The sequence below is a fragment of the Cicer arietinum genome, chromosome 3 (assembly GCF_000331145.2).
Source record: "Cicer arietinum cultivar CDC Frontier isolate Library 1 chromosome 3, Cicar.CDCFrontier_v2.0, whole genome shotgun sequence".
Lineage (NCBI taxonomy): Eukaryota > Viridiplantae > Streptophyta > Magnoliopsida > Fabales > Fabaceae > Cicer > Cicer arietinum.
Window position 1 is genome coordinate 60,380,638 of NC_021162.2, and position 26,462 is coordinate 60,407,099.

Below are 26,462 nucleotides of genomic sequence, written 5' to 3' on the forward strand. Positions count from 1 at the left end.
CAGGTGAATCAAGTAGACGATCAACAAGGCGAAGAGGATTGCCTCAAAGACTCCGTGATTGTGAATTGTTCCAAGATAGCGAGATCAACAATGAGGGTGATCTTATTCATTTCGCTCTAATGGCCGAATCCGAACCGGTGAATACGGAGGAGGCATTAAGCGATCCAAAGTGGGTGTGTGCTATGAAGGAAGAGCTGGAATCAATTGAAAGGAACAATACATGGATGTTGGTTGATTTACCGAAATGTAAAAAGGGTATTGGTGCGAAAGGTACTCTTGGCTGTGGAACTTTATTTCCTGCAAATGACATGGGCAAAAGTTGCGAATTACTCGGATACACCGACTCCAATTGGTGCGGAGATAAGGACGATCGGAAATCAACGTCCGGTTATGTCTTTATGTTCGGAGGGGCACCAATCTCTTGGTGTTCTAAAAAGGAACCGGTGGTTGCTCTCTCTTCTTGCGAGGCGGAGTATATCGCAGCTTCGTTATGTGCATGCCAAGCTGTGTGACTAGTGAACTGCTGCGTGAGCTGGACAGCAACACGAGAGGAGCTGTTCTGCTGTTGATGGACAATGTTTCAGCCATCAACCTTGCTAAGAATCCCATAGCACATGGGAGGAGCAAACATATTGAAATGAGGTTTCATTATTTGAGGGAACTAGTGAGTTCCGGACAGTTACATTTGGGGTATTGCAAAAGCGAAGAACAAGTTGCAGATTTGTTGACGAAAGGCGTTACGAATGAGGTTTTCAACAAACTTGTGATGAAGCTAGGCATGAAAAATGTGGAGCATTTGTGGTGTATTGGAAGTTAAATATAATTCAAATGTTGTTATTTTGGGCCAAATTAATTTGGTTCCACATTGTACCCATATAAATACTTTTGTGTGTATAATTTTAAAAACTAATGCCATTTTGATATACTAATGAAAAACATAAAATAACTCTCTTCCATAATCTCTCTCTTTTCTCCATCATTTTCTAAAACACCACAATTTTCAATTATCAATTTTTACCATTGATTCACCCTCCATTTTTGATTGTGTTCCAACATATGTTAATTTAGATATTCACAAGTAAAATTATATTTTTGTCCAAAATAAATTCTAACTTTAAAGTGAGATTTAATTTTTTTGCCTTCAATCGTGATTTTTACTCTCACTTTTAATCAAAATCAATCTACAAAACTAATTCATTTAAAATCAATTTTCGCTGAGATGTAACCAAACTCATGTAGTAAATGAACGACAAGAGTGCAACTTCAATATTCTAAATGGAGATAGTTATAGAGACGATTAAACTCTAAACAGCAAACATTTTGAAGGACATAACTTTTTTTTTGTTGCTGATAAATGACATAACTTTTATTGCTGCTTCAAGGGACAATTTATATTCTAATTAATATTCTAGGTGTGTACTCTAGTCATAACAATCATATATTCACAATGTCATGAATATAACTTAAAAAAGTTTTTCAAAAAGGAAGTGTGCTTTAAAAGTAACACTGAAAACAAGTGATTACTATAATTAGGTACAGAGTGGAAAAAGATACTTCTATAATTTCTATGTATAGTTAGACTTATTTCCCTTTCTGTCTATATATATATATTGAGAAATGCAGTCTTGAAGTAGAAGAAAAGTAAAGAGAAGGTAAATCTTTTTCTTTTATAACAATGAGCATGTATAAAAACTTAATTAAAGTCTTCACTTTTGGAGCTTATATAAGATTTGATGTTATGTGTTTATTAGCATTCCTTATCCTGAAAACATTTTCACCTTGTCTTGTGTTCACTCCAGCATAGGTATGAACACTACTTCAATAGTTCAATCTATCTACAGTCTCTATATCTCATTGCATTGCATTATTTGTTTTATATGTACTAGTATGTTATACATGTAACAAGCAAAATTAACTTCTTTTTAATTATTTGTATTCCTAAAGTACATTATATTCTAATATTATCTCTTGTCTCATATCTACGAATTGTTTATATCAAAAAGAAGGAAAGAAAATAGTCTATAGAAGTTTTGAGATGGTATACTAGTACATTTTCCTATTTTATTTTTGTTGCATTTGAAGACTCTTCAACATATATTTAGATCCTAACACTAGCCATGAATTGTTCTTCTCTTCATTTTTTTGCAGGCATCATGATCTTTAGGACAATCTTTCTATTCCTAGCTTTTATGGCCACAAATTCAATAGCTTTAGCGGCGCAACAAACATATATAGTACATTTGGACGAGACCAAAATCAAATCCTCAATTCATTCTCAAGACATCACAAAACCATGGTCTCAATCAATCATTGATTACATTTCCGAAGCTTCGACCAAAGGAGAAGACGAAGAAGAAGAAGAAGAGATTTTATCACCTCAGCTTCTTTACGCCTATGAAACCAACATGTTTGGTTTTGCAGCCAAACTTTCTGATAAACAACTCAAACACTTAAACCAAATTGATGGTTTCCTTGCAGCCATACCTGATGAACTATCAACCCTCCACACAACACATACACCAAATTTTCTTGGCCTGAGTAATGGAAAAGGACTATGGAGTGCTCCAAATTTGGCCACTGATGTGATCATTGGTGTACTCGATTCCGGAATATGGCCAGAACACATCAGTTTCAAAGATATAGGCTTCTCTCCAATACCTTCTCATTGGAAAGGTGTTTGTGAACCAGGCCCTATGTTCTCAACCTCAAATTGTAACAAAAAACTCATTGGTGCAAGAGCCTATTTCAAAGGCTACGAAAAGTTCATCGGGAAAATCAACGAAACAACCGATTATCTTTCACCTAGAGACTCTCAAGGACATGGAACACACACTGCCTCAACTGCAGCTGGTGATATAGTGAAAAATGCAAGCATTTTTGGACTTGCTAGAGGCTCAGCTAGTGGAATGAGGCATACTTCAAGAATTGCAGCTTATAAAGTTTGTTGGCCTTCTGGCTGTGCTAATTCTGATGTATTAGCAGCAATGGATCAAGCAGTTTCTGATGGTGTTAATGTTTTGTCACTCTCTTTAGGAAGTATTCCAAAACCTTTTTATAATGATAGTATTGCTATAGCTTCATTTGGAGCAACAAAAAACGGTGTCTTTGTTTCTTGCTCAGCAGGCAACTCAGGCCCTTTTGCATCAACGGTCGGAAACGGCGCGCCGTGGATCATGACAGTTGCTGCCAGCTACACTGACAGAACATTTCCAACAAAAGTGAAACTTGGCAACTCAAAAACATTTGAAGGCACATCTTTGTATCAAGGTAAAAACCAAACAAGCCAATTATTGCCACTTGTGTATGGAAAAACAGCAGGTAGAAAAAGGGAAGCAATGTTTTGCACAAAAGGGTCACTTGATACAAAACTGGTTCATGGAAAAATAGTTGTTTGTGAGAGAGGTATAAATAGCAGAACTGAAAAAGGTGAACAAGTTAAAAAATCAGGTGGATTAGGAATGTTACTACTTAACTCAGAAAATCAAGGTGAAGAGCTTCTTTCTGATCCTCACATTTTGCCAGCTACTTCATTAGGTGCTTCAGCTGGTAAAATCATAAGAAACTACATCAACAGTGTTAAAAAACCAACAGCTTCAATTTCATTCATAGGAACAAGGTACAATGAACCTGCACCAATTATGGCAGCATTTTCATCAAGAGGACCAAGTATTGTAGGACAAGATGTTATCAAACCAGATGTTACAGCACCTGGTGTTAACATCTTAGCTGCATGGCCATCAAAAACTAGTCCTAGTTTGGTCAAAAGTGACAAAAGAAGAGTCCTATTTAACATAGTTTCAGGTACATCAATGTCTTGTCCTCATGTTAGTGGCATAGCAGCATTGATTAAATCAGTTCACAAAGATTGGTCACCTGCAGCTATTAAATCATCTCTTATGACTACTGCTTACACATTGAACAATCGAAATGCTCCGATTTCGGACCTTGCTCCGAACAATAATTCGGCTTCTGCTAACCCTTTTGCATTTGGTTCAGGACATGTTGATCCTGAAAGTGCTTCTGATCCTGGATTAGTCTATGATATTAGTACCAATGACTATTTGAATTACTTTTGCAGCCTTAATTTTACTTCTTCGCAGATCGCTATTTTGTCGAAAAGTAAGTTTAATTGTTCTATGAAACAAGTTCAAGTTGGTGACTTGAACTATCCTTCATTTTCTGTTATTTTTAGCAGAACAGGAAAAAGTGCTAGTGTGACATATAAGAGAGTTGTTACAAATGTTGGAAAATCAGAAAGTGTTTATGAAGTCAAAGTTGAACAACCAAATGGAGTTGTTGTTAGTGTTGAACCAAGGAAATTGAAGTTTGATAAATTGGGTCAAAAATTAAGGTATAAAGTTACATTTTTTGGAATTGGAAAAGGAAGAGTTATTGGTAGTTCATCATTTGGGTCACTCATTTGGGTCTCTGACAAATATAAAGTTAGAAGTCCTATTGCAGTTACATGGCAATAGTGAAATATCTTTTTCTATTGACATAAGAAGGATTTAACTTCATTTTATCATACTTTACTTTACCTTATTGTTTACGTGCAAGAAATTAGTAGAATTATAAGGGTAATTTATTATTTCTTATAGCTAATTGTTTACATGGTTGTTTCTAATGATTCATTTGAACACTTTTTATTTATCATTTTATAAATTTTATTTTTATTCATAGTAGAACTCATGAAAAAATGGTTGAGCTAAATCAATCCATCGTAAAACAAACAAACGACGTTGTATTAGATTGAAAAATAATTTTAAACAAGTAAACTATTTTAATTTTAAAAAAAAAATCATAAAAATGAGTTACGTATGAGCAAACGCACCAACCAAGCCTAACCAAAATAGCTCTCGTTTTCGGACTTTTTAAATAAGGAGTTTAATCAAACCTAAAACATGAATTCATGGTATAGTTCATTGGACCGGCCTAAAATTGAAACCTATAAGTACAACAAAGTTGTGAAAATTTTACCCTCTACCTCTCATCTACCTATCTATCCTCAAAAGTAAAGGAAAATATTAAAATATCTTGATTTATATAAAAAGTTACCATTTTTTTAATTTCTTCATTTCAACATTTTTAGAACAGAAGTGAGTGTAAAAAAAATTCTGGAAAATTTACACTGCCGACAAACTTATTTTAACTTCTGAAACTATCGGAAAACTTATTTTAACTTCGGAAAAACTTACACTACTGACAAATTTCAACATACATTTTCGAAAGCTACCGGAAAACTCTATCCACAAATTTTCTGGTAGTTGTTTGACTTTTTTTAAAATATTTTTAAATTAATTTTTTTGTTTTAATTTTTATTATATTAGTATTTATTTAATTCATTTGATTTTAACTATTTTTTTTTCTTTTTGTCGGTAGGACTAGAGGTAGAGACGACAAATCTATAGGAAGAATATTGGTTAAGCACATGATCTAGGAAGAATACGATTTATGGTGTATTAATTATTAATTATTATGGTGTATTATTTATAGTGTATTAAATATTAATTATTTAATTGTGTTTTTATAGTATATTATTATTTAAAAATATTTATGGTATATTAATTATTATTTATGGTATATTAAAAAAAAGTATGTACCGAAAAAGTTGAAGAAATTTTTTCCGGTAATACAATAATATATTTTTACGATATTAATATTAATTATAATTATTCATATATGATCGGTATAAAAAATATTTGTAGTATCGACACATGTTTTATCCAATAATGGTATCAGTTTATCCATATCTATTAATATTTATAAAAAAAATAATTATGTGTACCAGAAATCTTTCCTATAAAGTTTTCCGAAAACACATTATGTATCAGAAATCTTTCCAATGAAATTTTCCGGTTGTACAACTTTTTCAGTGTTGTACCGTAAATCTTTTTTAAAGTTTTCCAATAAAAATCTTCTATCGAAAAACTTGAAAAAAGTTTTCTGCAAATAAGGTGCGTGCCGGAATTTTCCAATAAAAAAATTCAGAAATTACCAGAAAACTTTTACATAAAATCTTTTTATTTAGCTCCGAAATAGATAAAATGGTATAAAAAAACGTAACTTTAAACTGGTAAAATAGTAAAAAAAAATTAAGGGTATAATTAACATTTTTATAAAATTATGAGGGTATAGGTAAATAAATGGGGATACAGGGTAAACTTTGAAAAGTTGTTCATCCCTTAATAGCATGGCAAATCTTCCAAAATATTTAAAATACCCTTTACTAGATTGTAGGATCCAATTCAATAATTTATCAAATTCACGCACCCAATAACTTAAGTTATCGGATTCACGCATCTGGTAGACACCTTAATATAAGGTATATCATAATTTTCTCTATTGACTCTATTTTACAAGTAAAAAATTCTCTAAACCTTTATTTCACTCAAATTCAATTTTATTTTCTTACCTCAAATCTACACTAAAACATCATTTTTTATTTATTTATCAACTCTTAATCATCAAAAGGTAAGTTTTTTTATTTTAGTGTTTATGTTTTTTATTTGTAAGAGATTGTATTGATATATAATTAGTTTATATATAGTTTCAATAAGTAGTTAGAGATAAATGTTGATGTTGTTGTTGATATCTCAATTAGTTGTTTTTGTTGTTACAATAAAGTTTATGTTTTCTAAGTTATAGTGGTTGTATATCAAATATTTGACAAAATGTTTTTGATTTATAATGAGTATGTAGTTATATATAATTAGTTTATGTTGTTGTAGTTTAATGTAGTTTATGTTGACGATCAATAGTAAACTTATTGTTGTTGTTATGTCAATTCATTGTTATCGTTGAAATATGATAAAATATTAAATAAATTATTATAATTGTTCAACAAGAGTGTTTGATAAAATAGTTTTGATTCAATATAATTACCTGCAAGGATAATTACCTGCAAGGATTGACAAATGTTGTAAGCCACAACTGTTTGTGCCCTAAAACATTTTTTAATTCAATTTTACTCGGAAAAAAATTTAGGTGTATTTTCTTAAATATTTTTCTGTATGATTTTTAACTTAATAAATTATAATTTTCTCAAATTCATAATTTTTTCAAAATTTATTATAACCACAAAAAATGTATTTTCAGTTAAGAATTATATAAAAAAAACATTTAAAAAATACACATAAATCAAGTAAAAATTGCAAATTGATAAAAAAAAAAAAAAACATAGAAAACTCAATACTATTAAATATGGTTTGATCTTGGTTTCAAATTTATTTTTTAAAATCGAACCAAACCAAACTGTAAATACAAATATAAATTTTAATATTTATTTATTATAAATATGATACATTACATTATGTTATTATTTGTTAATTTAATATAAACTTAAATGAATTTTTGGCACCTCTGTTTTATCAAATTTAAAATCTCTCAAATTATTAAAAGTCATTAATAGATTAAAGATTCAGATCCAAAACTTCACAAATATAATAAGTGTGAATTATACCATATGTATTAAAAAAATAATAATGGTTGACTAAAAAATAAAAAGTAAAATATTTAATACAGCGTTGGATGCGGGGAAATCCACGTGAGACATTGTACACGTCGTCAACGGCTGACTGCGTGAGTTGTAAGAGAATCGCTTCTTCTTCTTCTTCCTTCTTTCGTCGCTCTCTCAATCTTCTTCTTCTTCTTCTTCAAACTTCATCTCAAATTTAAAGGTAATAAAATCCTTCATTTTATTCAAATAGATTGTATTTCTATCTAATCAAACTCAAACACAATTTTCATCATCATTCATTCACTTGTACAATTATTCAATTCCAAATTATATATATTCTTGCCTTTATGCTTCCAATTCGATTATGTCTTGTATAACCCTTTTGATTTAACATTCATATTTTCACTTTATCTGAAGTATATATATTATTCTATCATCAAGGGTTGAGAATAGTGTTTAATGGATAATAATTATGGTTCATCATCTTCTCCATACCGTTATCCAAACCCATATATGTATCCCCCTAACCCCAATCCTAACCCTAACCCTAACCCTAATCCACCATATCCACCTCCAAATTCAGCTCCTTATCCATATCCTTACTTTTCTTCACATTCCTTTAACTATTCTTATCCTAGATCACCACCATCATCATCATCATCCAATTTGGAATATTCATACCCTCCTCCTCCTCCTCCTCCTCCTCATCAATTAGTACCCCCTTCAGCCCCACCTTCTTATCCTTCTTATGCCTACCATGTTCCTCCAAGTACTCATAATATTCCTCCTCAGCCTTACCTTTCACACCATGCTAGTTTCCAACATGGATCATCATCTCAACGTTATTATTATCAACAAAGTGATCCTTATGCTTCTCATGAAGTCCGTCCCCCCGATGCACATTCGCGTCATAATAGCTTCTCTGGTCCTTACTGGCAAGACACCTCGAGTAGTTCCCCAGGTGGTGGTGGAGTATCGTTGCCACAAACTAGTGGTGATAATAATTCAAAGCCTTCTGTTTATCCACCTTTGGATGAGATAATGAGTAATGTTAGGTTGTCTGATAATAACCAACCAACAGCTCCTGCATCGCCTCCTGCTCCTGCAGTGCAGCCTTTTATGCATTCGGTTTCGGTACCAAAGATGCAACAGAAGAAGGAGGATTTTTATGGACATTCTAACAACTCTTTTTCAGGTTGGGGATCGTCTTACCCGAATCGGGTGGACTCTGGTAGATTTTCGAATTATTCTGGCGGCTCGTTTAATGACTCGATGTACAGTCAGAACTTGCAGGTCGTTCCGACGCAGAGCAAAGGGTCATTGAGAGTTTTGCTCCTTCATGGAAATTTAGATATATGGGTTCATGAAGCCAAAAATCTTCCAAATATGGACATGTTCCACAAAACATTGGGTGATATGTTTGGTAAATTACCTGGTAGTGTGAGCAATAAAATTGAAGGAACTATGAATAAGAAGATTACAAGTGATCCTTATGTTTCAATTTCGGTATCAAATGCTGTAATTGGAAGGACTTTTGTCATTAGCAACAGTGAAAATCCTGTTTGGATGCAACACTTCTATGTTCCCGTCGCACATAATGCCGCTGAAGTGCACTTTGTTGTTAAAGACAGCGATATTGTGGGTTCACAGCTCATCGGTATTGTGGCAATTCCAGTGGAACAAATATACTCAGGGGCAAAAGTTGAAGGAACTTACTCTATCCTCAACAATAATGGGAAGCCTTGTAAGCAAGGGGCTGTACTGACCCTATCCATTCAGTACATCCCAATGGAGCAACTGAGCTTTTATCATCAAGGAGTTGGAGCAGGACCTGAATATATCGGTGTACCTGCCACTTATTTTCCTTTGAGGAAAGGTGGAGCCGTTACGCTATATCAAGATGCTCATGTTCCAGATGGAAGCCTCCCTAATGTGTTGCTTGACAATGGAATGTTTTATGTGCATGGAAAGTGTTGGCATGACATCTTTGATGCCATTAGTCAAGCTCGTCGCTTGATTTATATTACAGGATGGTCAGTGTGGCACAAAGTTAGGTTGGTAAGGGATGCCGGTTACGCGTCAGATTATACCTTGGGCGACCTTCTAAGGACAAAGTCACAGGAGGGTGTAAGAGTGCTTCTCCTTATTTGGGATGATCCTACATCAAGAAGTATTTTGGGTTATAGAACAGTAAGTAATGCAATTTTTTCTGTCACGTATCCTTCCAAGTTCCTGCAATGTGCTCATCTTTGTTCATGTTGTCATCATTAATACATTTTTTTAATCTCTTTTTTTAAATTTGATGATCTTAACTATTCCGGAACTGTAACCTGTTTACATTCAAACTTGGGGCATTTTATAACTTGGCTTGTGAAAATCTTAAACTATGACTCGTGTTTGATGTGCCTCGAAAAACATGACACTTAACTTGTGATTTCCCTTATGTAATTGGTAATAGAAAAAAAAAAGTTAGCAAATCCGTTCTTTTATCCCACGTGAAAACTTGTGCGGTTCCTATGTGACCAGTAGCATTTACATTATCTCGTGTAAGATCTATATGATTGAGTGCTTCTTTTAGTTTTTTATTAACATAAGTGTACTATTTATGATTTTCCCTTTTAGTTCTAATTATGTGATATTTGGATATACATTAAGGATGGGGTCATGGCAACTCATGATGAGGAAACTAGAAGATTTTTCAAGCACTCATCAGTGCATGTGCTGCTTTGTCCTCGCAGTGCTGGCAAAAGACATAGCTGGATCAAGCAAAGGGTTAGATTTGAAGCTACTTTACTAATTGAAATATATTATTAATTATGCTCAATTGTCAACACATTATGCTGAAATGTTGGTTTTCGTTGTTATTTGCTCATTATTTAAAACCTTCATTGTTGGGATTTGAACATGTAAATTATCATTTATATTTGGCAATTGAATATGTTCATCATGCACTTTTAGTATCATCACCGGGAGAATAATGATTGCATTGGATGTAATTTTTGTATTGCACAACAAAATAGTATACATTTACGTATGTGTAGAAGCACCTAAATCTTTAGTTCCAGAGTGTTTCTTTACTAAAGTGGTTTTCCAGAAAATGTTTCAACTGTTTGTATTTTTTAGAACATATCCTTAATTCCTTTCTTAAAGGAAAGTAAAACTTTTAAATCTTGTGTCAGCATTTTTAACAAGATTTGTTTTCCTGCTGTTATATTTACTAGCTTACGTTCGATTTCTTGACATGCTATTACGTACTTCTACAGTTTTGATTTCAGAGTTCTACATTGAATTTGTTTGTTTTCTTGTCAGGAAGTTGGAACTATATATACACATCATCAGAAAACTATAATTGTGGACGCCGATGCTGGAAATAACCGAAGAAAAATTGTAGCATTTGTTGGTGGACTTGATTTATGTGATGGGCGATATGATACTCCTTCACATCCTCTCTTTAAGACATTACAGACAATACATAAGGATGACTATCATAACCCCACTTTCACGGTATTCTCTTATTTCAGACTTCACTTTGTAGCATGATCAAGACTAATTACAGTTACCCATCAATTATATGATAAACAAGGGATTATTGAAATGATGTGTGAAAGTATTGCAACAAAATGAATGAATCTAAGTTTTAGCAGCTCTAGAGGAAGTCAAAGCATAATCAATAAATATTTTTGCATTCTTATGTGTTGAAGATCAAAGGTATTTTTTTTGGGGCATATGTTGTTGTATTGGTTAGCCTAACATGGATTGAACTAAAAACTACCACTACTAGTGATATTTTATGCCTATTAGATATAATACTTTTTATTCGCCAGCCCAAAACTGTACCTCTAAAATTTTCTTGCAAAAATTTAATTTATGATGGAAGTGTTCTGCTGCTACATCATTATAAGGTTTAAAGCATTCTAATCTTGGTTAAGCAGATTATTGCTAAGGCAATAAGTCCAATTATTTTTTGATACGAGCTATTTCATGACAGGGTAACACTGGTGGTTGTCCAAGGGAGCCGTGGCATGATTTGCATTCTAAAATTGACGGTCCAGCAGCTTATGATGTCTTAACTAACTTCGAGGAGCGCTGGTTAAAAGCTTCAAAACCACATGGGATAAAGAAATTGAAAATTTCATATGATGATGCTTTACTTAGGCTCGAAAGAATTCCAGATGTTATTGGCATTAATGACACTCCTAGTGGTGATGATGATCCTGAATCTTGGCATGTTCAGGTAATTAGTTAATTCATACTCAATGATATTTTTTATTTTCTACAAGTAACTCTTTCGTCATTTTCTCGAAAATAAAATTATTGATCCTGTTTACTGTGGAATATAGATATTTCGTTCAATTGATTCAAGCTCTGTTAAGAGATTTCCAAAAGATCCAAGAGAGGCAACTGGCAAGGTGAACAAAAGCTTTTTGTTTCAATTTTTCTTGTGTTTGGTTTCAATTCATCAAACATGAACCATTTTGTGTATGAGAAGTTAAAATGTTTTTGTATATTTACAGAACCTTGTATGTGGAAAGAATATGCTGATCGACATGAGCATACATACCGCATATGTGAAGGCTATTCGTGCTGCACAGCATTACATTTATATAGAGAATCAATATTTCATCGGGTCTTCTTACAATTGGAGTCAACATAAAGATCTTGGTATGATGCTCCTCTTTTTGCATACAAAAGCTGCTTATACTTCACCAAGTACATCTTGTGCTATACTGAAGATTTTGTAAAAGTATATGAACTTTGGTATGGATAAATAATCCAAAGCCATAATCCAGGGGAGGAGTCGAAAGATTTATATAACCTAGCCAAGACCAAAATACACGATGAACTAATAATAATAATACGGCAAAATACATCCCGCGCTACTTTAAGTTACATGAAAATTACATATTAGTCCTTTATCTTTTTTTAGTAACAAATTAGTCCTTTAACTTTCTTTTGGTATCAAGTCCGTCCTTTATGTTTGTAGATATTTGCACCGATATTCTAAATTCAAACCAGCAAAATTAAAACCCTAAACTCTCCCAAATTTTTCAATAAACTCAAGTAATTTTTTAGGGTTTTGATTGCAGTAATTTGAAGAACATAAACCTTCAATCAATTTTTAGAAAAATAATTAAATAAGAGAGAATTCGAGTAAGATACATATTAGGATTCTTGAAATTAAATGCGAAATTCTCTTAATCTAGATCATGAAATCACATACAGATTTATTATGTTGTTTTTTATATAATCGATAAAATTTTTAAAATCTCTAACTACAAATGTTTTAAATGAGGTTATGACTAAAAATAGTTCAACATTATAAACTTTACAAACATACAGGACTGACTTGTTATAAAAAAAGTTAAAGGATCAATATGATATTTTCGTGTAACTTAAAGGACTTCAGGATGTATTTTGCCTAATAATAAAATAAATATATATAAGAAACTATATAAAACTATTTTATATCTCTTTTTTATGCTAAATTCTGTTTTTGGCAGGTGCTAATAATTTAATCCCAATGGAAATTGCTCTAAAGATTGCAGAAAAGATTAAAGCAAATGAGAGGTTTGCAGTGTACATCGTGATTCCAATGTGGCCAGAAGGTGTTCCAACAGGAGCTGCCACACAGAGGATTCTATTCTGGCAGGTATGATTCAAATTCAAATCCCAATATGAAAGTAAAAAACTTGGCAAGGATTTGATTGAATTTTTGAATTGTATGGCATTTGGTATCATTCACTCTGACATCAAATATCCTTATGAGTTATGACCACCATAATTTGACAAAGAAAATAACTTACTTTTCTTTTCAAACTACTTTGAAGTATGTAAGAAAAATTAATATGGACTCTCAAAATATTCGTAAACTATCTGTTTGGCATGTCAGATGAGTGGTAGGGCTTAATTGTTAAAAACTTTTGGCTGCATAATGTCAAAGCAAGGTTATACCGCCACTCAGAAGTACTTGCTCGAAAATGCATATGTTAATCTGGAATTATTTTTTAATTTTTGCAGAATAAAACAATGCAAATGATGTATGAGACAATTTACAAGGCTTTGGTTGAGGCTGGGCTTGAAGCAGCATTCTCTCCACAAGACTATTTGAACTTTTTCTGTCTTGGTAATCGAGAGGCCGTAAATATGTATGAAAATGTCAGTGTGTCAGGAAATCCTCCACCAGCAAATAGTCCACAAGTATGTTGCTAAAACTCCCATTTCTATTCTTCTCCTCTTCCCAATTTACATATTTCTGCTCCCATATACCACATTTATATTATGCACAAGTTACACTTTCCTCCCCTAAGCAATGTTTATATGCTTTCACACCACATTTATGTTATATTATCTTTTAAAAATATAATATTTATTTCCCAGGAAAGAGAAGTGTAGATTTTGTATTAAAAAAGAGAGGAGACAAGGAGTCCATATAAAATCTAGATATCTAGTATCCATATGTTGGGAAAGTAAAAAATATTATAGCTACCAAATAATTGTTTGATATGTTAAAATGTAGACTGCTCCTTGATGCTCGGAAGGTAAGGTAGGAAGCTATTACACATCAGATAGTGCTTTATCCAAGTGTTATTATCCTGACACTATGAAATCTTGATATTGTTTTTCAAGGCATACAATCATCACTATTTAGTGAATCCGCTGGTAATGTTTTTGTATGGTGGTGCTTTCATTCCAGGCAGCTAGTAGAAATAGCAGACGGTTCATGATTTATGTTCATTCAAAAGGCATGATAGTTGATGATGAATATGTGATAATTGGATCTGCCAACATTAACCAACGCTCGATGGAAGGAACAAGGGACAGTGAGATTGCTATGGGAGCATACCAACCTCATCATACATGGGCAAGAAAACAGTCTTGTCCACATGGACAAGTAAGCATTATTTTTTTTACATCACAGGCCCCTAATATTTGCTTTTCTTTGCTAAACAACCAATTTCATTTTTCACTTGTGGCATTCATGCAGAAAAGATAAAGTTACAAAACATCATTAAATATTTATTAGTCATGTGAATTTATATCAGTTTGAATTACCCTTCGATAAATGCCAATAGAGTCAACAAGTTAGGGGGATAGCTCAGTGTCATCTATGAAGCATAGACACAAACACATACATTCGACGCGACACGACATTAACACCAGTATGTCAACATCGATAATAATTTGAAAAATAGAAGTAATTGAATGTATGTGGTGGTGTCAGACGCTTGCACATGTTGGACACTGGATACGTCTTTAATTTGAAGTGTTGGTGCTACATATTTCAAAATCAGTGCTTAAATGGAGAGAATAAATCACTGCCATCAGAAATATAAACACTGATCATCCCAATTATTTTGCTGTAGTTTGAGTGAGGTTTTGTATGCATAACCATGCAATGGTCAATAATTATATATAAAAGTTAATATTAATTCTCTTTATATTGTAATCAAAAACAATACTTTCAGTGGTGTCTCCCTGCTTTTTAAAATGATAGTTGATTGATTTTCGATTTTCTGCATATATGTTTTGAAGTTTGAACCCATCAACATGTGTATAACCAGATAACAATTCTTTATGAACTATGCTATGTAGATCCATGGATATAGGATGTCACTTTGGGCAGAACATACTGGAACAACTGAAGACTGCTTCTTGCAACCCGAGAGCCTTGCATGTGTGCGAAGGGTTAGAGCAATAGGTGAAATCAATTGGAAACAATTTGCAGCAAATGATGTAACAGAGATGAGAGGGCATTTACTAAAATACCCTGCAGAAGTTGATCGAAAGGGGAAAGTCAGATCGCTTCCCGGTCATGAAGAGTTCCCTGATGTGGGAGGAAAAATTGTTGGATCTTTTCTTGCGATGAAGGAGAATCTCACCATTTGAGTCAGTCTAATTCTTCTAGTCCTTAGGATGAAATGTATGTAAATTACCAAATAGAAGTTAAACAAGTTTGAAATGCTTGATAGTTTTACAGAAAGACATAAAGTGTATAGTCAAACACCACAGGTTATTCATTTTCCTTTTATAGGATTAACATTTAACACACAAAACTATAGACCAAATTCTTGATTGTTATACAAACAAACTTATCCTAGAAAAAACTTCTCAAAAGTCAGTGTAGTTTTTGTGTATATACACTTAACTTTACCTGGAATATTATTTGTTTTGTAATTCAGGGAGCTACCAAGTAAGATATCATTGATATATGACTATATGACAACATAGGTGCCAATTTGATAACGATATGTTCGTTACATATTTTGGAGATTAATGTGTCTTTGATTTTAACTATTTTTCCTGCTCCATCCAAGGTTGCTTGATAAATTGTTGCAAGAATTGACAGGAAATAAAACTACTGTTATGACATCTAAAATTTTCAATTGTTACTAATGATTTTTCTTCTGAGCTTTCATTGACAAGAGAAACAGCATTTTCAATTTGGAAAGGGAAAAAAACCTAACCTGAAATCCAACTAAGGACATTCTACTAATAATAATGATCAAGTAAAAATGTATGTAATATAACATACATACGCATAATACAACCAAGTAGTGGTATTATTTCAAGGAACATTTACAAGCTTTGCGCGCCTAGTTTTCTGATCAACTTCTATTCGAAGACCAAGTGCAGAAATTTGAGGCACATCAGCAGATCCTTGCAACTGCAATTCAGAAACTACCTTTTGATTCTCCTCATTGCCCTCCAACATATTCCTAACAGACCATATTCCCCATTCTCTCAGGAAAGGATTATCTTCATCAGTAACACACTGTTGCAATAGCAGTAGAATTCCATTCCTACCCCTGATTTCATCTTGTGCATGCTTCCTTCTATACACACAATTGCCAATAAGTGAAACTATGTCTCTCCTAAAGCCCTTGTAAGGGCATGGTTTTGAGGAACAACTAGCGCCTTCTTGATTCTCAGATTGTTTGATTCCTTTCCTGATTATTGCTGGAGGTTCAAGATCTCCAAGCAGAATCAAAAGCAACTCAATAATGTCTTGTGACAATAACACATCGACAACATCATTTGTATCCTCTGGATTACCTCTAACACTATCATGAGCACAGATGTCTCTCAATATAGTAAGCGAGTAGCCAAGAGCGTCCACTGCAACAGAGCCACTGGGAAGACCAGACTTACCTCTCACTGCATGCTCAAGAACCCCAACAGATTTCTTGAATACTCCATAAACAAATAATGCAACATCTTTTGAAACAACAACATCTCTGAGTCGCTCGTTCAAAATTTCCGATAGGATTTGCAGAAGAAACGCTTGTTCAAAAGAAAACTGATAATCTTTTGAATCAATATCTTCACCCTCAGGAATATCCATAAACCGTAATTTAGGAAACAACATAGGCAATTGAGATTCTTCAAGGCAAATTCTTGAAAGGAGCAGTTTTATCCAATCCTCACCAAAACTAGCTGGTTTCAGTTGAAGAAGAAGTCAGTGTTACAACTTAAAAATCATAAGAAACCAACATGACAGTCATCATGAGTCATGGAAGCATAGCAAAATATAGACGCAACTCATAAGTCATGACAGCATAGAAAAATATAGAAGCAGTGTACAGCAGCAGTAACAACAAGCATTCTCCCATGAGGAAAGTCTACAAGAATTACATAATGCCACTGTGTTTTGCCAAAATGTAAATTTTCAAATAGGCCATTTATATAGAGGAAGAAGTATTACAAATTAAAAAGAATAAATAAACCAATAGATAAGGGAAGCAACTAAATGAAGAAATACCCAATTTGATCTTTAATTGAAGGAATGTATCAACCTAGTCCTCCACATTATTAAATTTTCAAAATATCTTTGAGATTGTAAACATTTAAGCATATCTGTCCCTCTGTTGCTATATACATGGACTATAATGACATAAAGTTGGCAATGTTGGATTTAAGCAGACCTGATTCACATTTTGCAATTCTTTTCATCTTTTTGACATATTGATAATGTAGAGGACCGGGTTGATACAGTCTTACAATTTAAGAGACCAAATATCCAATTTACTCACAAATAACATAATATATATATACTACAACATAAGAATGACCTCGGACAACACAACAGCACAAAAGAAACAAACATAGGAAAGTACACAAGAAAAAGCTCATAAACAACAAACTAACCAGAAGAAGCAGTTTTCACAATTTCTGCCACTACAGGCAAACCACTGTCACTACAAAGCTCTCCAAAACATTCATGGTTTCCATCACAACATGTATAAATCACCATACACAAAGGATCACAAATTTCCTTAGTTCCAAGTCTTGCAAGAGACACAAAACCAAGTGGAAAAATCTCTTCCCAAATAGCCTTCTGATGCTGCTTTCCAGCCAAACAAACATTTGCCAAAACCTGCAAACCCCAACGAACCAACATATGATCAGGGCGTAAAGAACCAGCCTCTGACATCAAAATACTCGAAACAACAACAACCCCATCAAACTCAAGAAACAAATTCTGGTTTTCAAATTCTCCAGCACACAAGTTTCTAAGAAGCTTGAAACACAAAGATAGAAGATTGTGATCTAAAGGAAGGGTTTGTGAGTTAAGTATATTAAGAACTGCAGGGAGAACCCTTTTGGAAGCTAAGTTTGAACGGCCAGAATCAGATTTTGAAGTGTGAATTAGGTTCTCTAAGTCCGATAGGCCGATCCGGTCCATTCCCGGTCGATCCGGTCCGGTCCAAATGGCGAGTATTTAGGTTCTCTAAGTCCGATAGGCCTTACCGTTTGGCTGCTCTCCGTGTAGCTGAACCGTTTGGCGAGTATTTAGGTTTTTTCCCGGTTCGGTCGAGGGACGAAGGGGGTTTGTACTTGGGCTTGGGCTGTTTTCTGTGGGGTTTAGTTGGACTTTCGTTGGGGTTTTCGGGAGAGGGGGAGAGGGAAGATGGTGGTTCGAAGGTGTAACGGTCGTGGAGTTTGGATGTGGTGGTGGTAGTGGCGGAGGAGAGGTGGCGCGTGAGAAAAAGCACGGTGAGTGAATTTTGGCGGCTGAAGTCTTTTAGGAGGGACATAGGGTTTAAGGTTGCACTGTAGTTGCACGCTGCTGCTTCAAACTCCTTTCTTAAATTTGATGAATAAAATGGGAATACTTTGATTTTATTTTTATTTTTATTTTAAACTGTGTTATTATTATATCAAAAAAAATTGTGTTGTTAGTATAGGTATGTTAAATTTTTTTTTTTATATTTCTATTATCTATTTATATATTTATTATATGAGTTAATGTTCTAAAAATAACATTTTTATTTAAATATGTTAAATTTTATTTTTATATTTTAAAATAAATTAATAATATTAATAAAAAAATATGTTCAAAAAACAATAATAAATACATCAAATATAATAAAATAATATTTATATTTAAAGACAATTTTGTTTAGCAAAGTATTTATAAATAAGGATATAGCTAATAATTTGCAAACAACCAAATAAAAGAAGAAAAAAATGGTTGATTTAAAATTACCATAAGAAAAATTGTTGAAAGGATCATATTGTGTGGGCAAGGAAAGATATAATTGTCGTCTCTTATATCTCTTATTTGTCTGGTTAGATAAAGATAATATCCGTACTTTATTTATTTTTGTAAAATTTGAGAAATTTATGTGTGTATTTGTAGATAGTCATAAATTTCATTGTCTTTTTTAAAAAATTAGTTATCAAAAATTACGTAGAATTTGTGTTCATCTTTTGACAACATAAAAAATATAAAAGTTTAATTGCAGTTTTGGTCTCTCTATTATTACTAATTTACGAAATTGATCATCTATTTTAAAAGTCAATAGTTTTGGTCTTTCTGTCATATTTTTGAATTAAAAAATGACGATTTGACTAAGGATGACAATTAGATTCAGACTCATTAGATACTCGAAAAAAAAAATCATAATAGATAGGGTAAAATTAAGCGGGTATATTTGCAGTTACGGAAAATCCGCATAATGGGTATGGGTATGGGAACGAGTCATTATCCAAAAAATTAAGCGATGTGGTACAGGGTATTATAGTATTCACTCCGCCTCCGCACTTATATAAATATATTGTTTATTTATTATATTATATTAATATTTAGTTTAATTAATTGTTTTCTTTTATGTTTTAATATATATTAATATCATTAAACTACTATAATATTTATAATTGAAAGATAAACGTTTGCAAACTTTTTAAAAATTTGATTAAAATTTATGTGATTAAACCGACCAAATGCTGGATTGAACCGGAAAAACTCGAACCGGGCTATGAAGTAACTTAAGACAAACTTAAATTGTATTCAGTTAAGCATATTCGGGCTGTAAAAGTATCAACAAGTTGAGATGGCCGAGTTGGTCTAAGGCGCCAGATTAAGGTTCTGGTCCGAAAGGGCGTGGTTTCAAATCCCACTCTCAACATTATTAATTTTTTTTATGTTTCTACGAAATACATATCGAATTCACTGCAATCGAACTAGGCGTATGCACTTAATTGGGGGGGAAATTTAAAAACAAGGAATCATATGAATGTCCAATATATATTTTTTATTTTAAAAAGTAGTAATTTTTATGTAGGTTAAGAAAATGATATCACATGCTAGTAATTATTTGATATTATTCATTCACGTTTTTAATCATCTTTGACGGAGTGTTTTCATCCACCAATACGCCTTTTCTCTTTATCATAGTCAAATTCAGTATTTTCTCTCTGCAATCATCATAAACTAAACTAAATTAGACTAAAATGCCAATAATTTAAATCATCATAATAAATATGCAACCCATTTAAATGTTAGAACATGAAAATGAAAGAAAATGGATGGCCTATTTGGTCTAACCTGCAAGGGTTGGTGTTTAAAATATCTGAAGGAAAAAAAATGACCAAAGATTGTATTATTCTAATATACTATTTTATTATGAATTGCATTCATTCTAATTAATCCCCTAATATAACTGCACACATTTTTTTGCTGTAAGTGACTGCATGATTGTAAAATTATTATTAATTTTTTTTTATAAAATTAATATTATTAATTTTGATATTTGAATCATCTGATCGATCACGTAGTCAGCGACTATGTGACGTTAGTAACCGCAGATAATCTAATTTTCAAGTGACTACAAATAGTCCAATTTTCATATATAAATCATACACCCGTATATACAAATTCACATCTGGCATAAAAATGAGAGTCATCTATATCTTATGTTTTAATATTAGAATTAATTAATTCTCACAGAATAAGCCTGTAATGTGATAAGTCTTACTTTTATAAAAACTTATAGAATTATATCTCTTAAATCAACGTCAAATTTGAAATTTTTTCAATTAGTAGCATAGCTTAAACAAAAGCTTTAAAATAATCAAAAATTTAAAATTTTAATTGATAAATAAAAAATATAATACTATATCGTAATATATACAAAAAAAAGTTAAGTTGTAAATTTATAAATATAAACACGAAACAAATTTGCAAATGTAATGATAGGGGATGGAGAATAGGCCTGAGATTACACAAGTTTGATTGAAATGACATTAGAAATGTTAAAAATTCTTTCAGTTTGTTTTTTAAGAGAAAAATATCTAAACTAAAAAGAAATTAGTCGGTTTGGTTGAACTTAAGTAATATTTTCTTTAGAAATTTAAACAAATCAAATCGAACCTATGCATGTTGGTCTGATTCGGTTCTCAAACTGTTTTGTTGGGGTGATAGTTCAACCCAACAAACTATCTCTTATAAGAAAAAGGTATTGAATCAAAGGTTAGTTGATTTTTTTTTTTTAATTAAAAAAGAAAATCACACATCATAAATTATATTTTAAACTTAAAAAAATGTGTATTTGATTAACTCATATTATATTATCTGATTAAGAAAGTTATCTTTAGTATATGTATCGTGGTCAATTAATCTCAGATGAAGTATAAAACTGTTGTCTGAAATTGTGAAAAGTTGCAGATTTGAGAGTGAAGGACAAAAAATATCAATCAAGAGCAATAACGTGATTCTGAAAGCAATAGATATTGAGTTGTTGGACCAGAGTTATGGAGAATGAGATCTTGTTTTTAGAGGGAGTGTGTGTTTTGAGAGAACAGGAACCCTATTCGCCATATTTGAGAAAACGAGAGTGTTTTTGAGAGAAGAATGCGAAAATGTTTTTATTGGAAAAAATAAAATAAATTCTTCTTTAAAATAAATAAATTAAAATAACGTATTTTTATATTATCCATTGATAATTCTCTTATTTTAACCACAGAGATGTTATGGTAAACAGAATACAAATCTTTTTTTTACACATATGCAGTTTCGTTGGACTATTCTTTTGATTTTACTTATGATAAAAACCAATTTTATAAAAAATTAATTTAGTTTATAAAATAAGAAGCACAACTTTTTTTTGGATAGTAAATAATTTATCCACGGATTTAGATCAATTTTTCATAGACAGACGAACATTTTTTTTTGTAGTGGAAGCTCTCATTTCAATGAGGATTAATTCCTGCACCTATAACACATGTCAAATTCTGAATTAATTCCACTACGATAACTATATCAATACCCTCTCCAATTTAACTTCGATACAAAAAATAAGAACAACAAACTCATTAAACATATCTTTAGTCAGATCAAACTGTAAAAGTTGTAGAAACATTCCAAAAAAGCTGCAAAAGTTGCGAAAGCGATTTGGTTAACGCTGCAAAAGAGAAGGAAAAATATACTATTGATCCATGAGAGAATGAAATATAGGAGTGATAAACAAAATATGAGAAGATAGTAAAAATATGTCATACATATGTACATAATAAAATAGGATAGAAATAATTGTTATTGATACATAAAATAGCACTAGAGAAATATTTATAACCGGTAAATATAAAAAAAACAAGAAATAAATATTTGTCACATTCATTAAAAAACAAAAGACAAATAATTACATTGATAAATATTAAAAATATATAAGATAAATATTTATAATTAATACATAAAAAAATATAATAAATATTTTATAATAATAAATATTAAAATGCACAAAACAAGGATTTGTTATTGATAAATTTTAAAAAACGGAGGACAAATTTTTTCCATTGATATATAAAAAAATACAAGACTCATTTTTATTACTAATAAATATAAAAAATACAGAATAAATATTTATTATTAATACATAAAATATTTTTTTTTAATTGAAGTATAAACCAAATACGTACAAAATATTAACCATACATAGCTCTCGCATTATTTAGAGCCAATTGCATATCCATTTCAAATAAATAAAAAAGAAATAAGAATGTTGTGAATTTTAAATATCATAAGCTCCAAAAGTACCCAAAAAAAATTTTAATCCAAGAATACCATTTAATTGTTTTTAAAATTGTAAACGATATATCTAAGTAGAAAAAACATGGTAAAATATACATAGAGAATAATCCTAAATTCAAATATAATATATTTAAACTTAATAATTAAATTCAAGTGGTTAATGAATTTTAGTTAAAGAGGAATTATTTGAAAGAATTAAAGTGCTGACAAGGAATAATTCTTACATAGACTTTACTTATCTCTCGACGGAATTATATAGATTACTAAGACTCAGTCCTCTATGTGATTTTTGATCCTATATTAGAGTGAGTGTCGTGGAGACACCGTTCAAGTTAGTACAAAATAGACCGAAGACTTCGACGAGCTAGTGTTATGCACCTCGACCGCTATCAATTTTTACATGAATTTTGTTGTTTAGTCGATGTGATTACGACTTGTATTCTTTTTCTTGTAATTTTCTTTCATTAGTTTCATTGTATTTTTCTTTTTCTTATATTGTATTGTATTTTCTAAGTTAGAAATGTTGTTACACGCTTTCAAGGGGACTGTTAGAGGTAGTTAAAAGATATTTATAGTTAGGCAGAATTTATAATTTTAGTTACATTAAGAGCACTATATAAAAGTATATCAAACTCTAATTGTATAATTTTTCTTTATATAATTATTTTAAGTTTTATTTTTCTCTTTAATTATTTATCTCTTGCTTAGCTCAACCATTATTCTCAATAGAAAGATAATTGATATAAAGTTGAAAATTCATTTTTTAGCAAACTGGCCCCCACCAACAATCATTCCAAAGCGCGATCAACTCACCATTTCCAACATTATAACAAAAAAATTAGAGAACCAACAAATAACAACAACAAATTTATTTCAAATGGATATCATGTCTCTCTACTAAGGTGAGTCTTTTCTTTATAACACTAACCAAAATTGAGAAATAACAGTGCTCATTTAACAATATATTTAAAAGTGAGCGAATGTTTGATTTTAAAAACACAAAGTCTTTAGATAACGAATTCTAGAAAGCGTTAACATAGACTCATATATTTTACAATGTGTTTCTAGAAAGCGTTAGCATAGACAACAATGTGTTTTATCTTTAATTGTAAGGAATTGTTTATCAAGTTAATTGGATGTTTAATTAGTTTAATTAGTCGTATTTATAACGAGACTCCACATGAGTTGGTTCGGGAAGCTAAGACTATAGGTTCTTGAACATGGTGGAGGAATGTCTCGACCATAATGGTAACAAGAATTTTATTTTAAAAGATACAAGGAACATTATGTAATTTTGAATTTGTATTAGAGATTAATTATCAAATTAATTAATACATATATGACAAGGTGATTATGTGTAATGAGAATGAGGTTGAATATTTCAATTAAAAATAACATTATTTCACATCGCTTATGCAAATAAAGCGCTAATATTGATTATCCTCTGAGAGTGTTTTTTATTGACAAATGCTATTAAAAATAGCTATTAGACAATATTTATAATACAACAACGCTATTATAGATTATTATTAGATATTCTTTATCCTAAAAAAATGCTATTATAAGATGACCTTTTACAGTGTTTTATAACAAGAAGCGCTATTATAAGTTGTCATTAGACAACGCTTAAGTTTAAAAAACGTTGTTATATGTTGTATTATACAACATTTTTTATTTTTAAAAAGCGTTGTTTATACTTTAATAACGCTGAAATAAACAGTGCTTAAAAACGTTATTTAATGATTAAAAAATGTTTTCTAAGATTTTTCTCGGTGTAGTAGAACCACAGTGCATAACATCATGACATAAAATCTTAGTTTTTGAAGAGCCATACATGTAAGATAGTAAATCAAACTGTATGGTCTCACGATCAAGTAGCATGCGCCACTTCCACTTACTCAAAAGTGCGATGTTGAAAGCTTCCAAATTCTTAACTCCAAGTCCCCTTCTTGCTTTGATTTACAAGCGTCACTCCAACTAACCCTAAAAATCTTTCTATGAGCCTCATCTCCACCCGATACAAAATGCCATTGGATGATGATTAATTGATGTAATTTTTTTTTGCAAAGCCTTGTAGAAAGATAGATAAAATAGAGGTAAACTATTTTAAAACAGAAGTCAACAAAACTAACTCAGTCACCCAAAGAAAGATGTTGTCCTTTCCACATCAAAAGCCTTTTTTTGCATTTTTCTCAACCACTGGTTTCCATGTATGACACTTTCTTGGGTTAACTCCCACTAAAAGTCCTAGAAACATGAACGCAACACAATAGAAACGCTAAAGCAATATTCATAAATGTGTCCCCTATATTAATATCATACATTTTACTCTTGAAGAAGTTAACTTTGAGTTCAGAAACCAAATCAAAACATCGCAAAATTGTTTTAATGTCTCTTTTAATTTTGTAGAACTATCGTTATGTCAAACACTGATTTGACATAAAATACACTTTAAGTGTCTCCCGTCACGTAACAATATCATTAAAGTTTTTCAATGTAACTAGATGATACACATGTGCGATGCACGAGTTAGATATATGAAAGAATAATAATGTGTAATTTAATGCATTTTTATTATAGTTTAAATTAAACATAATTGTTTCAAAGACCTACTTATATATAAATTATACAATTTAAAGCTCTACCATGTAAGCAAATCAACAACCAAAACTAAAAAATATGAACCATTATTCTTGAAGATATAATTTATTCTTTGTGGGGCACCCAAAATAACTATTATTGAAAATAGACCACCCCATGAAACACATCAACAAAAAATGCACATTAATTAAACAAGAAAGGCAACAAATAGTCAGCTGCACTACATAAAAATTAATAGTTGTCCAAAAAGTTATTTTTAGTAGCTAACTAAGTTTGATATATATGTAGATTGTAGGAACTACTTTTACATAGGCTAAAACCCAACTCTAAGAGTGTAGAAAGTAGAAACATAGTTTTACATTTGTTTCTCATTTCTATAGTAATGGAATTAAATTTGAAATGAAAAGATATACGTGTCTCTTTTATTTTTGTAGATAGAATAGATAATAAATTAGTCATAAACTAATAAATATGTTTAAATCTTCTATTTCTCCAAAGAAAAAAGAATGTCACACAAAAAGAAAAACACGTTATAATGAATATCAACCTAAAATATTTGATAAACTTGACATGAAGTTTGGACATTACCACTAGTGATACAATGAAAAGCAATGAGAATCTTTATGTTTTCTATTATCCATTACAACATATTGGGCGGATCTCAAGTGAGTTGATCAACATCTGCAACAACATAAAACAATTGTATTATTGCATGTGTATCTCAAAGAATATACAACTTAATACTTAGATTTGATTGAATTAAGGATATGCGCTCATATTATGACTTTGACATATATTTTTGTGTGAGGTGTTCATAGTTGGTTCCATTGTACATCATAACCTAAAATAATGGGGAAAGTAGATACACGTCAATTATAATGATAAATGAAACTTGGATGTTTTTTGCATTAAATTAAATAATCAGTTTCTATACATTGATTAAAGAGAGCTGGAGAGAGAAACATTGAGTTGCGATGTCATTAATTTTATTAGTTTAAATAATTAAGAAATTAACTACACAATATCATTGTATTGGTTAGAAAAATGTGCATATCACCTAGAATATTGCATTGAAAAACTGTTATATTTAAGTGG

General features: G+C 31.4%; 3 protein-coding genes and 1 non-coding gene across 6 annotated transcripts; 3 read left to right on the plus strand and 1 right to left on the minus strand.

Moving 5' to 3' along the window:
- The first annotated feature begins 1,645 nt into the window (after positions 1-1,645).
- Positions 1,646-4,653, plus strand: LOC101511740 (subtilisin-like protease SBT1.1). 2 transcript variants are annotated; one of them, XM_012713681.3, is made up of 2 exons: positions 1,646-1,804; positions 2,149-4,653. In XM_012713681.3, the coding sequence occupies exon 2, from the start codon at positions 2,154-2,156 to the stop codon at positions 4,473-4,475; it is 2,322 nt and encodes a 773-aa protein (XP_012569135.1). In that variant the 5' UTR covers positions 1,646-1,804; positions 2,149-2,153; the 3' UTR covers positions 4,476-4,653. The 2 variants fall into 2 exon arrangements, with proteins under 2 accessions (XP_012569135.1, XP_004492670.1); XM_004492613.4 differs by lacking the exon at positions 1,646-1,804 and having other exon boundaries at positions 2,103-4,653.
- A 2,871-nt stretch (positions 4,654-7,524) lies between these two features.
- LOC101512054 (phospholipase D beta 1-like) lies at positions 7,525-15,700 on the plus strand. Of its 2 annotated transcripts, XM_004492615.4 has the most exons (11): positions 7,525-7,676; positions 8,652-9,646; positions 10,112-10,228; positions 10,766-10,960; positions 11,445-11,690; positions 11,797-11,865; positions 11,971-12,118; positions 12,958-13,106; positions 13,475-13,654; positions 14,151-14,348; positions 15,050-15,700. In XM_004492615.4, exons 2-11 carry the CDS (start codon positions 8,729-8,731, stop codon positions 15,341-15,343), a joined length of 2,514 nt encoding a protein of 837 aa, XP_004492672.1. In that variant the 5' UTR covers positions 7,525-7,676; positions 8,652-8,728; the 3' UTR covers positions 15,344-15,700. The 2 variants fall into 2 exon arrangements, with proteins under 2 accessions (XP_004492672.1, XP_004492671.1); XM_004492614.4 differs by having other exon boundaries at positions 7,539-9,646.
- A 133-nt stretch (positions 15,701-15,833) lies between these two features.
- Positions 15,834-18,551, minus strand: LOC101512607 (uncharacterized). The gene is made up of 2 exons (XM_004492616.4): positions 17,603-18,551; positions 15,834-16,891 (listed from the first exon to the last, which is right to left on the minus strand). The coding sequence occupies exons 1-2, from the start codon at positions 18,138-18,140 to the stop codon at positions 16,023-16,025; spliced, it is 1,407 nt and encodes a 468-aa protein (XP_004492673.1). The 5' UTR covers positions 18,141-18,551; the 3' UTR covers positions 15,834-16,022.
- A 1,234-nt stretch (positions 18,552-19,785) lies between these two features.
- TRNAL-AAG (transfer RNA leucine (anticodon AAG)) lies at positions 19,786-19,866 on the plus strand. The gene has a single exon. It is a non-coding gene; the product is annotated as a tRNA-Leu (tRNA).
- The last annotated feature ends 6,596 nt before the right edge of the window (positions 19,867-26,462 follow it).